Source organism: Oncorhynchus masou, chromosome 6, assembly GCF_036934945.1.
Source record: "Oncorhynchus masou masou isolate Uvic2021 chromosome 6, UVic_Omas_1.1, whole genome shotgun sequence".
NCBI classification, from domain to species: domain Eukaryota; kingdom Metazoa; phylum Chordata; class Actinopteri; order Salmoniformes; family Salmonidae; genus Oncorhynchus; species Oncorhynchus masou.
The window spans coordinates 74,506,003-74,525,540 of record NC_088217.1 but is presented as its reverse complement, the minus strand read 5'-3'; the positions used below and the strand labels follow the sequence as shown (position 1 = coordinate 74,525,540).

The following is a 19,538-nucleotide window of genomic DNA, read 5'->3' as shown; positions in this document are numbered from 1 at the left end:
AAGTAATGGTGGACTGTTGTTTCTCTTTGCTTACTTGAGCTGTTCTTGCCATAATATGGACTTGGTATTTTACCAGATAGGGTTATCTTCTGTATACCACCCCTACCTTGTCACAACACAACTGATTGGCTCAAACGCATTAAGAAGGAAAGAAATTCCACAAATTCACTTTTAACAAGGCACTTGAAATGCATTTCAGGTGACTACCTCATGAAGCTGGTTGAGAGAAGGCCAAGAGTGTGCAAAGCTGTCATCATGGCAAAGGGTGGCTACTTTGAAGAATTTTAAGTATAAAATATACTTCAATTTTTTTAAACACTTTTTGCTGGTTACTACATGATTCCACATGTGTTATTTCATAGTTTTGATGTCTTCACTATTAGTCTACAATGTAGAAAATTGTAAAAATAAAGAAAAACCCTTGTATGGGTAGGTGTGTCCAAACCTTTGACTGGTACTGTATAAACACCCCAAAAATATTTTCCACCTCTGATTCTATCATAGTTAATAAAATCCACAAACACTGACTCAGCTTCCCATTTACAGTAAACACACACACACACACACACACACACACACACACTATTTGACAGGATGTCATCTTGTTTGATTTCTACACCTAAGTGACAGCTGTTTTCTCGCATGGATAATGCCACATCTTCCATTTTAAACATTGCGAGTTAATCCAATGCAACCAAACGGGGCCCTATGTGTAATGGATTGAGAGTAACAAATGGGTGTAACAGAGTGGGAGAGTGGGAGGATTGGGCCACCGGAGCAGACCTGGCCTCATGGCCATGCTATATAAGACCCCCACAGCCAGTCAGGTCAACAAGATACAACCACAAGGAACCAGGACTGAAGAAGAGGATCTCACTCTCTCTCAGACACACATTTCTTCTCATCTACCCGCATATTAACAGGAACCGGTGAGTTTCTTGCATCCAGGACACGTCTTAATTGATTTAGGAAAATCTGTTTCAAAACTGTATGAGTTTTTCCATTGTGAACAAAACCTTTGATTTTGTCAATGGTTGTATGATTGATACGGAGCCTTTTGCTTGTCAATGTAAAATGGACATGACTGTCTTCGGCTAAGTTACTCAATTGTAGTTCTGTCTGCAGGTCACAATGTTTGGCATCCACTCCCTGGCTGGTGTTCTCCTCCTGGTCATCGTACAGAGCAGTTGGCAAGTTCCTCTGCAAGAGGCTGAGGACAGCTCAAGGTTCAGCTCAAAACATTTATATTTTCCATGAGGGGGGGGGGGTTGATCACAATTTTCCTTGGGATATTTTAACAAATATTTTCTGAACATATCAGAGAAAAAAATGTACAGTATCAACGTATAACACTGACGGAATGACTAGTGTTTAACACATAATGTACATGTATCCAACAGCAACTGTTAATCATAATTAGACTATAATGAGGCATCTATCAGCATAATTTCAGCATGAAAGATTATTCTTCTCCTGCAGCTTAGAGACAGCAGACTCACTATTGGAGGATTTGAGGGGCGTGCCTAACATGAAGAGACATTCCGAGGGAACCTTCTCTAACTACTACAGTAAATACCAGGAAGAAAGGATGGCTCGGGACTTTCTTCAATGGCTTATGAACTCCAAGAGGAGTGGGTGAGTGTTTCATCAGAGTAATATTATATATTTCTAGGCTCATGACTGATATTATACTGTGGGGTCGAGAAATAATAAGATATTTCTCATAATGAGAACAAGAACAGTTCTGTTTTTTTTTTATTCAACTTTTAATGTGACGAATACGGCATATCTTGAGATGAACAATCAAAGATTTGGATGGAGAAATTACAGATGTAAACTTCATCCCAAAAACACATGTCTAAAGCACCATGTATATTATGGTATTGTTTATACATACAGAGAAAGGATAGTACTGAGCAACGTATTCATATACACAGTCTTTCCAAGTCAAACAAAGTAACATGACGCCATTAACACTACTCATCACTTTGAAACTAATACCACCCATCCATTTTCATTATCAACTTATCCTCAACTTGTGTATTAATACATACACTTAAAATACAATATTTGAATGTTTTACTAGCAAAGTTAGTGAAACACAGTTATAAGAACTCAGAGGCCATTTTTAGCTGAGCCAGAATGATTTCACAGTACTATCATTGGTTGAGTGGAGTTTTGTGTCCATCACACCATTTCCTCTCTACCTCCATCTAGTGCTCCATCCAAACGCCATGCCGATGGGACCTACACCAGCGACGTGAGCACCTACCTACAGGACCAGGCGGCCAAGGACTTTGTTTCCTGGCTCAAATCAGGACCGGCCAGACGAGAGTAGGCTTCCCTTCACCCTACAGTACCAACCTCTTGTGTGTCATGTCTAACGCGAGAAGAAGAGAGAGAGAAAAGAGAATCAACTCCTTAGCTAATTGATCCATTGCCACACCGTCGCTTTCTGCTTTCTTAAGGCCTGTGTTGACATTTTATGTGGTCGTGCCCAATAAATCCCATGAAACTATGCTCTGCATTTATTGATACATTTATTGATATTTGCCCCTCGGATGGCTGTATTGACTGGGTTGGAAGAGAGCATATTACACAGTTACTGTGTGCACAAACACCTGTTCAGGGAGCCAAGGTGTCCTCTAATGCACAATGAATGACTACAGCTACAGATCACTACTTTAGAAATCATCCAATAGTCATAAGGCGCAACTAGAAAAGGGTACATTTCCTGAAGAAAATGTGTTCGGCCGACTAAAAGTTGAGCCCAACCTGGTTGGTAATCATGTACAGAAGTATTGTGTGTGGAAGTGTTGAGTGTGGAAGTATTTTGTATGGAAGTATTGTGTGTGCAAGTACTGTGTGTGGAAGTATTGTGTTTGGAACCACTGACAAGGGTGTGTTATCTTGTGTGCTGTACCTAGATCTGCAGAGGAGAGCATGAATGGCCCAATGAGCAGAAGACATGTAGATGGGAGCTTCACCAGCGACGTTAACAAGGTCCTAGACAGCTTGGCTGCCAAAGAGTATTTACTCTGGGTCATGACCTCCAAACCCTCAGGGAAAAGGTAAACATCAGAACACAACCAGAAGCTGTATGAAATGGGACCCTACTGCCGTTATTGTGCACTGGGGCTCCGATTAAAACGAGTGAATTTGGTGCCATTTTGATCAATAATTTATTGTTGTCACACTCTTTTTCTCTGTATCTCACTCTCACACACTAAACTGTGTTACTGTACGGTGTCACAGTTTGATAATTTTGTTTATTGTTTATTTCAGTAACAAACGTCAAGAAGATCATTGAAAGAAGACAAAACGCTTCCTTGTTCAAGAGAAACTTGGATACTGTGCTACAAAGGATAAGCCTTGACAAAAACTGAAAGCCATACTAAAAAGCCATACTGCTTAGCATTGTTGTAACATTGATACAATGTTGGAAATACTTACATTGTTTACTCTACATTATGTGATAAAAAAAAACAGATAATGTATTCTTCCTTAACTTTGTGGTGCATTTATGCATCAGTTGTCAAATTATACAAATATTTTTCTATAAATTAACATTATTTTCTATATTTGTAATGTTGAAAAAAAGGGAACATGGTAAAAACTCAGATATAATGTGCAAAATTATCTGGTAACATTTGTGTGAATTAGGTTTTTTATTCTATATGTATCAAAACCTGCTCTGCAAAATTAAACTCTTTCATTGTGTTTGCTGTACTGTTTTTGACTAGCCATGCATCCATCCATACCAATGGAATCCCAAACTATTTCACTTCATGGTGCTGACATTCAACTGTTGTGCCAATGATCGTAGTTTATGTACTAGACTAGAGTTGAGAAGCTGTGGTTTTGCGTCTCAAAGAAGCTCTGTCCATGGTTCTGAAACCGAAATGCATGGCATTCAAGTAACGTTGAGTTATTAAAAAAATACTTTTCATAGCTACTTGTTTTTGAATTGGTGAACCAGTTTGTAGTGAACAGTTGAATTCTAGAACGTTCACGGGAAAAAACGACCGTTCAGATTCGCTCAACGGAAAAACATGATGCCCCTAAACTACAGCTAAAATGGGTTGGATAAAGGGAGAGGGTGAGATAGAGGACTCGTACAAAATAAGCAAAATAGCTGCCCATGTACCTGATCTTGTTGTCTACAGCACCCTCACCAACGATATCCCCTACGCAGAGAACTTTCATGGAGTCCTTCTCTTCGCGGATGTCTCAGGCAAGCTAATCTCAGTAGCAAGCTACATTAGCTATCTCGCTAGCTAACATGAGCTGGAATTCCCTTTCGATCTACGTTTAGAAGCTAGCTAGCTAACGTTTGCTAACCCACTAGCTGGAAGTTAACTAATCCATTTTGTATATTTTTTAGGCTTCACTAATCTGACTGAGAAATTCAGTTTGAGTAGCAAGAAAGGCTATGGAGCAGACGAGTTGACACGCACGCTCAACAGCTACATTGGGGAAATAGTCAGTCGTAAGTTAGAGATGGTTTTATTAAGTTAAAGCAATACAATATCAATCTAACGTGATGTACCGTTAGTTAACTTAACTTAGAATAAGTTAGTCTAAAAAATAATATTATCAAACAATGCTTTGTTGCCTGTATTTCAGATATCCTTGATGCTGGGGGAGATATTCTGAATTATGCAGGTAACAATAGGCTTCCCTCTCAGCTTTTAGACACAGATTCACCGTGATCACAATTCCGAGCTACAGTGCTCGTCAACTCTTCATGGCCAAACAACTTTTAATCACAGGCGATGCCATCTTGGCTCTATGGACTGTGGAGAGAGTCCAGCTCAGTGAAGTAATCTCCCTGGTAGTCAAATGCAGCCTCAACATCCAGGACCAGTGTGGAGTCCGGGAGACGGAAGTGGGCTGTCAGCTAAAAGTTAAAATAGGTGCTTGTCCGAGTCTCCTACAGGCCGAGAGACATGTTTGTGCTATAACACCAGTGCCTGTTTTCACAAAGAGTGCAGATCTAGGATCAGTTTTTCCTTTTAAATCATAAGGAACACATGCATTTCGCTGCACCTGCAATAACATCTGCTAAATATAACATTTGATTTGATTTTTGATTTGAATGAGGGGGACCTGATCCTAGATCAGTACTCTACTCTTTGTGAATTTGTGCCCTTATTATCCGGTTACACTTGACTTTATAGGCAACTAGAACCTCAAATATGATACCCTTTCTCCTCTGCTGTCCCAAGGTATATCTGCTGGGAAGCTCTCCAAGGTGATCGTAGGAGACGAGATCAGTCAGTACTTTGTGGTGATTGGCCGGGCGGTAGACGAGGTGCGGCTGGCAGAGGGTTTGGCGGTGGCCAGCACAATCATCTTGTCACCTAACGCCTGGGAACTATGTGAGAGGGACAACATTGCCATTGACCCCATAGAGAACGAGAGAGCCGTGAAGGTGTGTGTGTGTTTGTGGATGGATGGATACATTTATGATGAATGCCGTTTCAAGCAGGCAGGTGGTTTCTAGATTACTATATGTAAATGGTTGTCGTTCAATGCAGGTGCGATACATCAAGAGAGAGCCCAGTTTCTCTGTTGAGAAGTACCAGGATTCAATAGGAATGTCTGTAGAGCATGAAAAAGTGACAAGAGGTACCGTAACGAGAGTAGCTAGATATCTGCCTGTGATATTTCTACTTGCACGGTTGTGTTGTAACATCATAACCAGACCTTTTTTTGGTCTACAGATTGTGTGAGGAGAGCATCTCGACTGATGCCAAACGCCGAGCTTGAGAAAACTTTAAGGAAGTACATCATGAAAACGGTTTTGCAGAAGGTAAGAACCTACCTACTACCGTCCTCTTTCTGTACAATAGCAAAAGTTGTCAGTTTTTCCCCAAATCAGAATCACTATTTGTGAATGTATAAATGTAGGCTCTGTTTTAATGTCCACACTACTACTTACCTAGAATTAAGAAATATATTGAGCTAAACATTCTACTAAGTATGTTAGTACGGTCACTGGAACGTAGCCATGGTTTTCTATTCTGACCTCTCCTCCCTCGTTAGATAGATGACGACCAGCCTCTGGAGTATCTTTCTGAGATGCGTCCGGCCACCATAGTGTTTGTCAACATGCAGTTCAAGGGAGGAGAGAGTGACCAGGAGCAGTGTAAGACCATCCACCAGGCTGCCATTGGCATCGGTCACCAGATAGTCGAGCACCACGGGAGGGTCAATAAAGTGTTCATGTTCGACAAGGTCAGTTAGTGGTTTGTTCAAGGTGGAATCCTGGGGGTTTATTCAGTAGGAACCAAATGAACGTAAACAGGCTGAAACAGGGAGGGACTAACCTGAACTTGTCCAATAAGAAATGCAAAATGTTTTGGTACGGTGTGAACAAATGAAAACAACCCTCTGTTCCCGGTGGCAATGAGAAAAACTACAAACACAATTAACCAGAAACAGAAACAATGGGTGCACTCACCAATACTTTCTTCTTCAGTCAAACCCGTTGTATGTTTTTAAATAACAAGGAATTTGTTGCAGGGCTGTACTTTCCTCTGTCTGTTTGGGCTCCCTGGGGACAAGCGGGAGGATGAGAGTGCCCACGCCTTACAGGCTGCCTATGGAGTACATGACCTTTGCCAGAAAGAGATCCGCAGCCTCAAGTAAGTCCCATTTGATCCTAATATTCTAAGACCACATGCCTTTAATTTTTATCAAGCTACAGATGTAGGATTTTAATTTTATCACCCTGTTGCAGGATCATTTCCCTGCAATGCAGGACATGTTGAACTTGTAGTGTATTGGAGGTTTAAAAAGGCTTCTGAAGTTTGTAATTACACTTGATTTTCCCTTACGAAAAATGTATAAACTACAAAAATGACCATGATTTATAATTCACATAATAATTCACATTTTCTTTTGCTACAGGACTATTTTCCTGCTCTAGAAAACTGGCTCAAATTAAGATCCTACATTTGTATTACACTTGAGGGCAATATGTTGTATTAGTAGTAGTAGTTAACAAAAGGTCCAATGTTGTCCAACAGGACTGTCTCTGTTGGAGTAACCACAGGTCCAGTGTTCTGTGGTGTAGTAGGACATCCAGTGAGGCATGAATACACAGGTACAATCCACCTTGACATCCTCTTGAACTCTCAGCTGGAACTGTGCTTTGCCACTGCCACCTTACTATAACTTGTTGTAGACTCTTTTATATATTTTTTTTTTTTTAACTCACATAACTATTATGTTCAGATTTTGACCAGTTTGACCTATGCACTTTGATTTCTATCTCTGTCCTTTGCCGTTAGTGATTGGTCGTAAGGTGAACCTGGCGGCACGGCTGATGATGCACTACCCCGGGGTGGTGTCATGTGACAGCGAGACTTGCTACTACTCAAAACTGCCCGCGTTTTATTTTAACGAACTGCCCAAGAAAGCCATGAAGGGAGTCAAGAACCCTGGAGTCCTTTATCAGTTCATGGCCAATAAACAGCAGATGTACGACCATCTGATGTGACCAACATCATTTATACTCCATTAACTCTTGACTGGTACTCACTTTCATATTGAGGACTGTACTATTGTCATGTTAGATAATTACGTGTATTGTCGTGGCTTTCTTGTATTGAAAAGCTACATAATGAGACATTGTAATAAGAAATTATAAAGGTTCATACATGCTTATAAAACAAAATCTTATCTCCAGAACTGTTGGTAAAGCACCTATGTCCATTGAGAGAGAGGAGGGATATCCTCTTTTGGGTGAGTTTTCTCAAGTATTGACGATTATGCATTCATCGTGGAAGATCACATTGATTTGAATGATAATGTTGCGCTCAAATGCTCCCTAGGCCGAGAGAAAGAAATTGAAGTGTACTCCAGCATGCTGAAGGGGTTCTTGGAGGCCAGGGCTGCAGGTCACAAGAACTACAACAATGTTTTGATTTACGAGGGACCTATCGGCTATGGCAAGAGCCGCCTGCTGGCTGAGGTGGTATACAGAACAGCCAAGGAGGGAGTCAGGTCAGTGCTAGCTGTTAGTTTAGCCTGGTCACAGATCAGCCTGGTTAGTTAGCCTGGTCCCAGCTCAGGTCTTGGCAACTACGATGGTCATTGTCATGCCAAATGCACAAACAGATCTGACACCAGGCTAGTTGATAATACAAACAGATATGTGCTGTATCCCAAGCCGTGGTCATTTAATTTCATTGTAAGTCAACTCCAGGAGTGACAAAGAAAAATAGACATCAACAATAGGGGATTGGAAAGCATTTCTTCTCTCCTTTCTTTCAGAGTGATCTCTTTTGAGCTGGCCAAGACGGACATCAAGCAGTCCAACTACGCCCTCCAGACCCTACTGGCCATCGTCATGTCAGTTCAGAACTGTAAGAGCTACGCAGAGCGAGAGAGAGTCCTCCTCTCCAAGATCCTAGACCCAAAGATGAGGCAGAACCTCTGCCTTCTCAATGATATCCTGTTAGTCAAGGTAGGTCCTTGACTAACAGGTCCCTGAACTGTTGCTTTTCTAAAAGTTCTTATTCTGTTTTCGTAATAGCTAACGAGGGTAGGTGGGTCTTTTCTGTAAGATCTGTTCTATGCTTTTAGTTTCCTGTGTCGAAGGATGTGTCACTCATGGACAGTCAAACGAAGAACAAGAAGATGAGGAAATACTTTCTGGAGTTGTTTTGCAAGGTAATGTAGAAGAAAATAACGTGGATGATGTAACAACACGACTTAGGTGGAGAATTGATTGTTTGATTACTTAGAATTCAATTGATTCGTAATAACTACGTGTGTGTGGGCTGTCCAGTTTGCTGAGGACGAGCCGTGCGTGTACGTGTTGGACCAGGCTCACTTTGTGGATCGATCCTCATTGACCTTCCTGCTCGAAGCATGTGAAAAAGCCTCGGTTCTGGTGTGTATGGCCCTTCTCCCACACACCAGTCAGAGCGGGCCCTTCTCGGAGCTTAGCCGCATCATCAAGGACCCCCGGACCCTCTACCTTAACCTGCCTGGGTTGGAGCCCCCCGTCATCGCCCAGCTAGCCTGCCAGATCCTGGGGGTGGTCCGCATCCCTAGCGAGGTGGAGCTGTACGTGTACACGAACACACACACACACTGTGTTAATATACATACGTTACACATATCGACTTGCCGAGGGTGTCTCGGGGGGGAGTTGGGAGTTTCACACCTCACACACGTTCAGGTTACCCACTTGTACATACAGTGAAACAGGACAAATATAAGCACCCCAATTTGACCTTTGACCCCTCAAAGACAACTGAAGCATTGAATTCCAGAGGAAGTAAAAAGTCATTTATTTGAATGTACATTTTTGAATTGGCTTGTCGACTGTATAGCAATTTTTTTAAGACTCATTCTAAGGCTGTCATTGTCTCAGTACATGAATATCTCACAGAAGAAGCCAGAGTTACCTCATGAAAACATGCCATGTATCAATTAAAAGTGTCATCTGTTTTATAGGTTCCTGGTGGAGAGAAGCCATGGAGTTCCATACTACTGTGAGGAGCTCTTGAAGAGTCTGTATCTGGGAAATCTGATCGTGATCGAGGAGGTGGAGGGGGAGGATGAGGCTAAAGACGTAGACATCCTGTTCCCTGAGCCCACCCTGGTGGTACACTGCTCCAAACCCAGCCAGGTGGGGCAAGAGGAGGACGCCAGGGCCGGAGCGCTGGGTAGGAAGATGTATCTGTTGGCTGAAAATGTCTGAGTGGGAGGTCTCCCGGCCTTGTCTGTGAAACGGACAGACCTATTGGCTGAGAATATATGAGTGGCAGGTTTCCCAGCCAATCAACACCCTTGTTTGTGAAACACTGTAATGTTGCAGGTCCACCCAAGGCATCCATGTTGAAATCCCGCAAGATCACAGCCCTGGACCATTTTGTTGACCGTGCTTTGGTCTGTTTTGTCGGAGAAGCTGCCAAATTCCACGAAGTTCCCATCCCTCTGACATTGAAAGGTGTGGTACAGGGTTCCTGCATTCTGCCCCCAAACACAATGCAACCTCATCTCATTAGTCTTATTTGATAGAAATGACTCATAAATAAAACACTAAAATCATTAAGGATGTTTTCTGTTCAGGCATGTCTATTGGCCTACTAATAATAAGTTCCATTTAGCTGACACTTTTATCCAAAGCGACTTTGTCATGCATGCATACATTTTACATATGGGTGGTCCCGGGAATCGAACCTGCTATTCTGCCGTTGTAAGCTCCATTCTCAACCAACCAATCTACTAATTAAAGGGAATTCTATTCAGGCATGGCCCTGGCCCACCTAGACCACCTGCAGCCGGCCGACCAGATGGTGGTGAAGTGTGCTGCCATCATTGGCCAAACCATCACCACGCAGATGCTCATCAACATCCTGCCAGAGTCAGAAAACCCCGACAAGCTCAACCTGTCGCTCACCTCCCTGTTCAAGTCGGGCACGTTTGAGTGCGGCTCCAAGCCCAAGCAGTTCACCCAGCAACTCACCAAAGAGTCAGAGTGCTGGGATGCACTCAACTGCTACTGTGTCCAGGACAGCCAAGAAGATGTCCGTGAAGGTCAGTAGTGGAGCTGAGGCTCGCGCAGACAAGGAAAACTTTCACTCTCTCTACCTCTCTCTGTCTCCCCTCTGACTCTCTACCTTCCTCCCCCCAAATCTATCTCCCACTCTCATGTATATTTCTCTCACCCTTCCTCCTTCACCCCCCCCCCCTCTCAGAAGTGTCAGGCAAGGCGTCTGTGGACGGCGCGTGGCGCTGCAGGGTGATGCGTTTCTGTACGGCCCTGGTCAAGGAGACGGCCTACGACCTGTGGCTGAAGGAGCAGAAGAGAGAGATCCACCAGAAGTGTGCCAGCTACCTCCTCAAGCAGGCCCACCGCTGCAGGGACTGTGGCATTGCCGAGTTCATCTTCGGCCACAAGGCGGCAATAGGGAACAACCTGATCGAGATCCACCCGAGTTTGCTCAACGTACAAGAGTCTGGGGAGGCCCTGTTCCTGGGCCAAAGTACACTGGGGCTCCCCAAGGGTGAGTGATGGACCCACTGACCTCTCCGCTAGAGAAGCACACGCAAGCTGAGAAAACGCACACAAGCACTCCCTGAGAGACAGACGCAAACACTCATGCTCGGCCAAACACACACACACACACAAACACTTCACACGCACGCTCATGCAGATTGACACTAGTGACGCTGTAACCAACTGATCTAAGTAACCATTGAGGGTTGATTTGACGTGTGCTGTTGGTGTTGTTCTCCTCTCCACTTCTCAGAGACTATACAACTGAACCAGGTCAGCCCTTTGCATCCCAACAGGTAAGGTTTTATATTCTACCTCTGGTCCCAGATCAGCTGGCCAGTAATACAAGTGGGCTGATTCCATAACAAATGTATATGTGTGTTTGCGTGTGTCAGTGAGGAGGACGAGTTCTTGTTGAAACTAGATTCTATGGTGAATGAGTTCAACACCACAGTGGACAGAACCAGGAAGTGTAGGTGTGCCCAGGTGACGGAGTGTGTGCTGTGCCCCATGGTGCGCCACTGCACAGGCGTGGGCGACGTGCCCAAAACCTTTTATTACCTGCTAGAGACCGCCGCAGCATCGGCTTACCTCTCCAACAACCTCAAGGTGTGTGTGTGTCCATTACACTTTTTTCTGATCTGTTCATGCTCATACAGAAATTCTCTCACTCACTCACTCACTCACTCACTCACTCACTCACTCACTCACTCACAGGCCCTGTCCTATTTAAACGAAGCCAAGATCATACTGGATAATCTGAAAGTGGGCAAGCCAGCCTTTGAGACTGCCGACCCGAAAGTCAAAGTGAAAATCAACAACTTTGAGAGAGCCTGTATTTTCCGTCTCAGAGGAGAGGTAACAGTTCAACTGAAATGATATTTATGATCTCAAAGGATAAGGACGATTTGAATGTATACAAAATAGTGTTTTTCTCAAACTAAAGTGTATAGTTTGTTGTACATTTAGGTGTTGTACAACACAGGCCAAATGGAGGAGGCTGAGAGCATGTTTTCCAGCGCCCTACGGCTCCTGAACAGACGTCTCCCTACGAACCGCGTGGCCATGTCCCTGAAGTACGTCTGTGAGAAGATGAAGAGTCTGTGCTACAGATTCAAGAACCCTGACAACCCTGGGTGTGTTCTATGTTCAACAAGCCCCTATAAAGATGAAACCAATTTTATATACAGCAAGCACTATAATATCAACTATTTGCCGTTTATTGACGACAAAATACTACAACATAGCGCAACCTACAATTAAGTCATTTATCTGCATTCAACTCAAACAGTAAAAAAGTTTTATAAAGGTAAACTCTAGCACAGTGGTGATGTAGGCGCTCCACCATCAATTGAGTGGATCTTACAATCGTGTGCATGCTCCACTTTTTAAAGGTTTTGTTGTTGTTGTTATTGTTGTTGTCTTGGTGTCCAAAGAGAGAAGAAGCTGGCGTTCCTCCACGAGCAGATCTGCTGTCTGTCGTACATGTGGCAGATCGGCTGCATGAGGAGAGCTCCCAAGAACATGCTCAACGCATCGCTGGCCATCACTATGGAGATGAACTCAGCCCAGAAGAGTGCAGAGGAGACCAAGGTGGATTGTTTACTCTGCTTCTCTGTTTTTTACAGGGGGGGGGGTTGTTCGGTCAGTGGAAATCTCAAACACAACGTGGCTCAGTGTGTTGAGAGGCAGAGGGGGGAGAAAGAGAGACACTGTTCAGAGATTGATTCATCAGGAAATACAGATGATCTGACATTGTCTAAGTCTTCCATCCTTAAGAGAGTATACAGCAGGGATCGTCAACTAGATTCAGCCGCGGGACAATGCTTTTCTGGAGCGGATGGTCAGGGGGCCGGAACATAATTACAAATCATTTGTAGACTGTAAATTGACCATAAGAATCCCATTGACTAAAACATCATTTCAAACCTTGCTCACATTTGTATAGGATCAAACTCATAATGAGTGGGAATACTTGGGAACAGACTTCTTAAATTAAAATCACTTGCAGCCTGATTTCCTGGTGTTTTTAGTCTGTCAATAACATATTTTTTTTTGCTCATAAAACGGGGGGTTCGGGGGCAAATAAAAGCACCCGCGGGCTGCCAGTTGGGGAACCCTGGTATACATTCACCCCTACACTCTTCCACATCCCTCTCACTCGCAGACACACCACCTCTGTCTATAGATCATCTTCTCGTGCATCGACTACCTCCAGTATTGTCAGCTGAATGGCCAGGACGACCGGTGTAAGATCTATGAGAGGATGCTGTGTGGAACCTGTGTTGAGCTGCCTGACTGCATGGAGGGCCTGATCCTCACCAGCTACTTCATACGCTCCCTCTCCATCGTCAAGCTCTGCTCCGGAGCCCTGCACGACTCCATCCAGTATGGTGAGGAGACGAGTGGATGTGTGTGTTCGGTTTAAACAAATAAGTGTGTAAGCAAGCAAGCAAGCGAGACAGACGGAGAAGAAATAAATAGCAAAAACATTTCTGTATTGAAAGTAGTTCTACTTGTCAGGTCTCCGAGCAGAGCAGATCAGCAAGCTGACGAACCGCCGGGGCCTGGACATGTTGGTGATCTCTGTCCTTCACACACCCCTCCTCCTCACACAGAGGTGAAGCACTACTTCTACTTGTTTCTTTTACTGGGATGTGTACCTTACCTACTGTTGAGTACTATGATACCCAGGTATGAGGAGTGTGTCCAGCTGATGCAGAGTCTGGAGTACCTGGGAAACAGGACCCGCATCAGCACGGCTAAAGGCTGGTTCTATGCAGGCTGCTTTGACTTCCTGCTCTACTCAGGCAAGTTGGATATTCCATCACTGTGGGACACCATCTCCACGTGACATATCTTAGTTAATGAACTAATGGATAATAATTATAAATGCCATTTAGTTTTTACCCACAGTGACTTAGTCATGCGTGCATACATTTTACATTTGGTTGGTCCTGGGAATCGAACCGCCGTTGCGAGCTCCGTGCTCTACTAACTGAGCTACAGAGGACCACTAGCATAGGTTGGGTCTCATGGTGTGTGTTCCAGGCTTTGCCTTCCGTCCGTTTGAGGAGTGCTACACCTTTGTGGAGGAGTCCCAGTCAGACCCTAACCTGGTGGCTGACAAGAGTCTGATGATGAACCTCTACTCTGCTCTGGCTCTGTGGTCAGTGGACTGATAGAAGTGTAATGAGTAGAGCGCACATGATTCTTTCTCTACTTACCAGAGAGGCATTTCTGTTCTACATAACATATTTCTAGCTGAACGTTCTACAATGTTGTGCCTTTCAAAATGCAGCCCTAAGCTATACTCTAGTCCACCCTACTATCTTTGCTGTCTGTGTGTGTGTGTGTGTGTGTGTGTGTGTGTGTGTGTGTGTGTGTGTGTGTGTGTGTGTGTGTGTGTGTGTGTGTGTGTGTGTGTGTGTGTGTGTGTGTGTCCGTGTGTCCCGTTCGGCCTAGGTATGCCCGTCTGTGTGAGTGGGAGAAGGCCTGTTTCTTCTACACCAAGGCCTGTGGAGTGACCCGACAGGCTCCCTCATCCATCCACTCCATCAACGGCGTGGTCATGTTCCTGGAGTGCCATGTGCTGCTGTTCAGAAAGGCCCTGGTGGAGCACAACCAACACATCAAAGCCATCTACCAGAGCACACAGAAGGTAGCCTAGCGACGGGTAGCCAAGTGACGGGTAGCCAAGTGACAGGTAGCCAAGCGACAGGTAGCCTAGCGACAGGTAGCCTAGCGATTAAGAGCGTTGGGCCAGAAACCGAAAGGTTGCTGGTTCGAATCCCCAAGTCGACTAGTTGAAAAATCTGCCGTCGTGCCATTGATCAAGTCACTTAATCATAATTGCTCTGGATAAGAGCGTCTGCTAAATGACTAACATATATGCATGAACAGGTTTATGCACACGCTCACACACACTCACATTAGGACGCTCTTTCTTTCTCTCAAGCTCTCCCTCACGCACATATGCCTTCACATGCCCCCACACACACAGTTGTGTATAATGTACCTTTAGAAAACTCACACAGCCAAATGATAAATGTTTTCCCTGAAACTGTCCTAATAGCCATAGTATTTCTTATGCAGCACTTCACAGAGTTCAACCGGAAGTACTCGACCAGCAAGATGTACTTGCCCCGGGTGCTGCACCTCAGAGCTTACATGTACGTGCTGGCGGGCCACGAGGCTCTGGCCAACGCCATCCTCAACAAGGCTTTAAAGCTGTGTCAGCAGCACGGCAACAAGCTGGAAGAGAGCTGGATCACACAGAACCAGGTACAGTACTGGAGGAAGGGCCTGAGATGACAAAACTCACACACAATCAGGCAGGATGTATGGGAAGCAAGACTCATCTCACACACCGTATAATGAGTATTCACAGGAGGCTGCTGAGGGGGGGGACGGCTCATAATAATGTCTGGAATGGAGCGAATGGAATGACAGACACCTGGAAACCATGTTTGATACCATTCCACTTATTCCTCCAGTCATTACCACGAGCCCGTCCTCCCCAATTAAGGTGCCACCAACCTCCTGTGGTGTGTATGCAGTCATCACACACACAGAACAGAAACCTCAACCACATGCATTTAGAAGACTGCAGTTACACGAGGTATAGCATGTAGTACAAGCCAGTGGAGGCTGGTGAGGGGAGGACGGCTCATAATAATGCCCGGAATGGAGTGGTTGGATTGGTATCAAACACCTGGTTTATGTGTATCATGCCATTCCATTTACTCCATTCCAGCCATTATTATGAGCCGTCCTCCCCACACCAGCCTCCACTGTAGTAGATGTATTTTCTCCTTGATAGCCTACACAAGTAGAGCGTAGTGCGTATTAGTATGTATTATTTATTTAAGGACATTTCTAATATGTTGTGAATATTCTCTGTCTACCTCTTCAGATTTCGTGGTTCGGCGTGTTCAGGCAGAGTACCAGCAACTGGTTCGATTCCACTTTGACCATGCCCAGCTGGGAGGAGGCTAGGGGGATGGACCCAGAGGAGCTGGCCCATACCCGCTACACCCTAGTGGGTGTTGGGGGCGAGATCTGGGCTGACAACTCCAGCCTGCACCTCGCCCCAAAGGCAGAGGACACCCAGCTCCTCAAAGGCCAAGAATAGGGACCCGGTTCCTTTATTGAGAGTGTGGAGAACACTGTATATAGGGAAAGCTATTGGAGCAGATAGGAAGGAAGTAAGGTCATTAGCGATTTGGTTTTGAACTGTGATGTGTTAGGGGTTAATGAGTGTTGGTATCATTTCATCTCGATCAGAAGTGGATGGCCAAGATATGAACGTTCACCAAATGAAAGGATGTTTCAGTCACTTTATTGTTTCCGACATTTCTCTCTCTTTATGTCATATAACAAATCACATTTATAATAGAACAACAAATATCAGAATTGATCATTTTCCACAGATGAGTCGATAAACTCTTAAACATAAACTTGTCTTCAGCTATCAATACTAAATTTAAAAGGCAGATTTCCACAAGTAAAGTGGCCAAAATTTGATATTGATCCATTCTTATTTCTCTAATAAGTAAAATCCATCAACAACACAGTACAATGGGATAGACGTCAACGACATAAAAACCATGAGTTTTCACTTACCCCCAAATTCAAAGTTTTTAGTAACATATTAGTAACACTTTACACATGAATAAAATATACTATGTATAGTACATCGTTAAGAGTCTTCACTTTATTACATTTTGCCCTTTCTCAAAAAGCTATTATTGCATTTCTATCAATTAACCACAACATCCTGTAGAGAGACACTGCTAAGTTTGATTCACCTTTGTGCAGGTGTTTAAATACAGTTACTGGTAGTTCAGAATCAGAACACAACATCACTTTGTAGGTGTCAAACAAACTGGAATGCAGGAGAAGATATCACGTAACGTACCGACAGGGTGACTGGAACAATATGCCGGTAAGACACATTTGTATGCCCGTGGAACACACAGGTACAGTGCCTTCTTGAAAGTATTCACACCCCATGACTTTTTCCAAATTTCGTGTTACAAAGTGGGATTAAAATGAATTTAATTGTAAAATTCAAATCTATTAATAACAATTTTTTTTAAATACAGTAATATATCTTGATTAGATAAGTATTCAACTCCCTGAGTCAATACATTTTAGCTTTTCATTTTGAATGAATTTGTTAATTTCAAAAAACAATTCCACTTTGACATTATGGGTTATTGTTTGTAGGCCACTGACCAAAAAATCAAAATGTAATTACATTTTAAATTCAGGCTGTAACAACAAAATGTGGAAAAAGTCAAGGGGTGTGAATACTTTCTGAAGGCACTGTATCTATACATGGTCATCAAACGACTTCAAATACAATTTGATCATTAAAACCAGAGATCCTATAAATTACTACATGGTGTTCATTGAAAGTCTATGGTTAAAACCCTAAAGGAATCACATTCCCAATAGGTACAGAATGGCAGGGCTATGCTGCTACGCTAACTGGAATGTAATGGTCCCCAATGCCTGAAATATAACACTGGCCTGTAATGGAGAAAGAATACTATCAACAAATCTTCTGGAAAATGGCAGTGAAAATTTTACAAATGAGATTTCAAGAAAAAAAACGTGTACATTTAACACTTTCATTTGATACATATACAGTATACTGTTTTCGCATCGTTAAGTGCAGAGACCCGACAGTGATGTCAAATTACAAAACTAAACACATTGATTATTCCATGAACAAGATTTTCGTTGGATACTGTAATTGATTTTTTTTAAAGGATTACTATGCTGAAAAAATAGAAAAAACATACAAAATACAAACGATTCCATTAAAAAGTAAGGTTGCTTTAAAAACTATTTGGTTGAGACAGATGTAGGATCTTAATTTGATCACCCTGTTGCAGAAATACTAAACCTGTAGTGTATTTACGGTTTAAAAAGCCGTCTGAAGTTTTGTAATTTCCACGTAAAAATGTAAGACTTGATTTTACCTTATGAAAATATGTTCAGCCCTTACAAAAATGTCCATTAATTATAATCCTTACTTCAGGATTATTTTCCTGCTGTAGCAAACCTGCTCAAATTAAGATCTTACATCTGTAATAAATTGGCCCACGGGTAGATAGACATAATAATATGAATTCCTTGCTTCCTCTGTTGCTGGTATCACCATACATTGACATACATAGAAAATAATCACAGTTAATGTTTGTTGGTTCCTCCATAGGGTAACACTGTTTCTAAAAGACTTACACGAGTTGCACACACACACAGTCTTACATGATGAGAACGCATGGTGCAGCACAGTTCAGAGGTGGTCGAGTGTGGCACGTTAGGAGTTATTTTCTACAGGACGGTGACGAAGCCGGTATGGATCACAAACTTGTCTCTCTGTCCAACTTTGAGTCCTTCCTCTTTTGTCCTCTCTCGCAACCACTGGAAAACAAAAGGCTATGTGTCACAAACAGCATTAGAGGAGACACTACATACAGTATACCACTGAACTGACCAGCTGGATGGCATTGTGTATTGGAGCCCTGCATGGCAGAAGTGTCACGCACTCCATTGACTTGGGGTATTATTACCATCATGCATAACCACCCTAGAGATGCAGTTGTCCCCAACCACCACAGAGGCAAACCACACCAGAACATGCTATGTGTGTGTATGTGTGTGTGTCTGTCCACCATACGCATGCATTCACATTCCCCAAACCAGTGAGCATGAAACATTCAAAACAAAGAGAGACGCCTTGGGACATTTGTTTAGACCTGAGTGCCAACTTTGAGTTGGTGGTTTCTACTGTGGATCTTTATGGGTCAAGAGATAACAGGTTGCTCCAGGGTACTTAAGACTGAAGTCCCACACTCAAACTACAGGCACACTTGCACGACAAAATACCATCACGTTCATATTGTCACCTCCACATCATACAATGATAAACTGCACATTGGTTCTACAAAACCAAAATGGAGGGACAAGATATGTAACACCATGCCACTGAGGATTGGGATTCACTTACCTTTGGGATAATGAGCTTCTGAGAGGTTAGGAAGGGGAGCTTATGATGGGAATGGAATGAGAAAGGATAGGAGTCAAGATAGAAGTTAATGACCATCTATATCTCTACAACGAAGGGCAGGACAAAATCCACCTTTAATATCTACATGATATATGTTTTACAGTATTCACACCATGAACAATAGAAAACAGGACAGTAGTTGAGATTGGACAAGTAAATGGCCTGCGGCTAATATACAGGTCCAATAAATAGATGAAATGGCATTTTTGGTGAAACGTTGATATTGATTGATTGGTGGACATTCCAAACCTTTTGGAGCTTGGCTCCTTCTTGGAGCTGTCACTGGGACTAATACTATTCCACACGTTCCCGAAGGAGCCTTTGGACATCTCGTCGGAAATGTTCACCGTCGCGGGATCGCTCCTACAGAACACAAAAACCAAGGATGTTGTGTCAGTCACTGCAGGTTCTCATGGTCAAGACCTCCTCTGA

The 19,538-nt window shown here is 43.3% G+C and overlaps 3 protein-coding genes across 5 annotated transcripts in view; 2 read left to right on the top strand and 1 right to left on the bottom strand.

Moving 5' to 3' along the window:
• The first annotated feature begins 845 nt into the window (after positions 1–845).
• Positions 846–3,720, top strand: LOC135541197 (glucagon-2). The gene is made up of 6 exons (XM_064967304.1): positions 846–929; positions 1,126–1,226; positions 1,480–1,635; positions 2,218–2,334; positions 2,928–3,071; positions 3,286–3,720. Exons 2-6 carry the CDS (start codon positions 1,132–1,134, stop codon positions 3,308–3,310), a joined length of 537 nt encoding a protein of 178 aa, XP_064823376.1. The 5' UTR covers positions 846–929; positions 1,126–1,131; the 3' UTR covers positions 3,311–3,720.
• A 357-nt stretch (positions 3,721–4,077) lies between these two features.
• On the top strand, positions 4,078–16,230 carry LOC135542607 (adenylate cyclase type 10-like). The gene is made up of 32 exons (XM_064969706.1): positions 4,078–4,234; positions 4,385–4,489; positions 4,627–4,665; positions 4,773–4,916; positions 5,229–5,434; positions 5,541–5,631; positions 5,727–5,815; positions 6,049–6,240; positions 6,529–6,650; positions 7,035–7,111; positions 7,299–7,488; positions 7,697–7,752; positions 7,842–8,013; positions 8,284–8,476; positions 8,596–8,682; positions 8,801–9,081; positions 9,475–9,686; positions 9,839–9,970; positions 10,273–10,560; positions 10,722–11,030; positions 11,277–11,319; positions 11,419–11,632; positions 11,741–11,881; positions 11,993–12,159; positions 12,460–12,616; positions 13,212–13,416; positions 13,547–13,598; positions 13,718–13,833; positions 14,075–14,192; positions 14,489–14,684; positions 15,119–15,307; positions 15,939–16,230. Exons 1-32 carry the CDS (start codon positions 4,078–4,080, stop codon positions 16,155–16,157), a joined length of 4,959 nt encoding a protein of 1,652 aa, XP_064825778.1. The 3' UTR covers positions 16,158–16,230.
• A 118-nt stretch (positions 16,231–16,348) lies between these two features.
• Positions 16,349–19,538, bottom strand: part of LOC135542608 (sodium-driven chloride bicarbonate exchanger-like) — a 39,902-nt gene continuing 36,712 nt past the window's right edge. For all 3 annotated transcript variants that reach the window (XM_064969710.1, XM_064969707.1, XM_064969709.1), the window contains 3 exons: positions 19,356–19,469; positions 19,047–19,085; positions 16,349–18,460 (listed from right to left, as the gene is read on the bottom strand). In XM_064969710.1, the coding sequence (XP_064825782.1) occupies positions 19,073–19,085; positions 19,356–19,469 (127 nt within the window). In that variant the 3' untranslated portion in view covers positions 16,349–18,460; positions 19,047–19,072. The remainder of the gene's footprint in view (positions 18,461–19,046; positions 19,086–19,355; positions 19,470–19,538) is intronic.

Coding starts and splice junctions, on each gene's coding strand:
- LOC135541197 (XM_064967304.1), top strand. CDS start 1,132: ATGTTTGGCATCCACTCCCTGGCTGGTGTTCTCCTCCTGGTCATCGTA. Junction 1,636..2,217: donor ATGAACTCCAAGAGGAGTGG/GTGAGTGTTTCA, acceptor ACCTCCATCTAG/TGCTCCATCCAAACGCCATG. Junction 2,335..2,927: donor TCAGGACCGGCCAGACGAGA/GTAGGCTTCCCT, acceptor TGCTGTACCTAG/ATCTGCAGAGGAGAGCATGA.
- LOC135542607 (XM_064969706.1), top strand. CDS start 4,078: ATGGGTTGGATAAAGGGAGAGGGTGAGATAGAGGACTCGTACAAAATA. Junction 11,882..11,992: donor TTTTCCGTCTCAGAGGAGAG/GTAACAGTTCAA, acceptor TTGTACATTTAG/GTGTTGTACAACACAGGCCA. Junction 13,417..13,546: donor GCACGACTCCATCCAGTATG/GTGAGGAGACGA, acceptor TCTACTTGTCAG/GTCTCCGAGCAGAGCAGATC.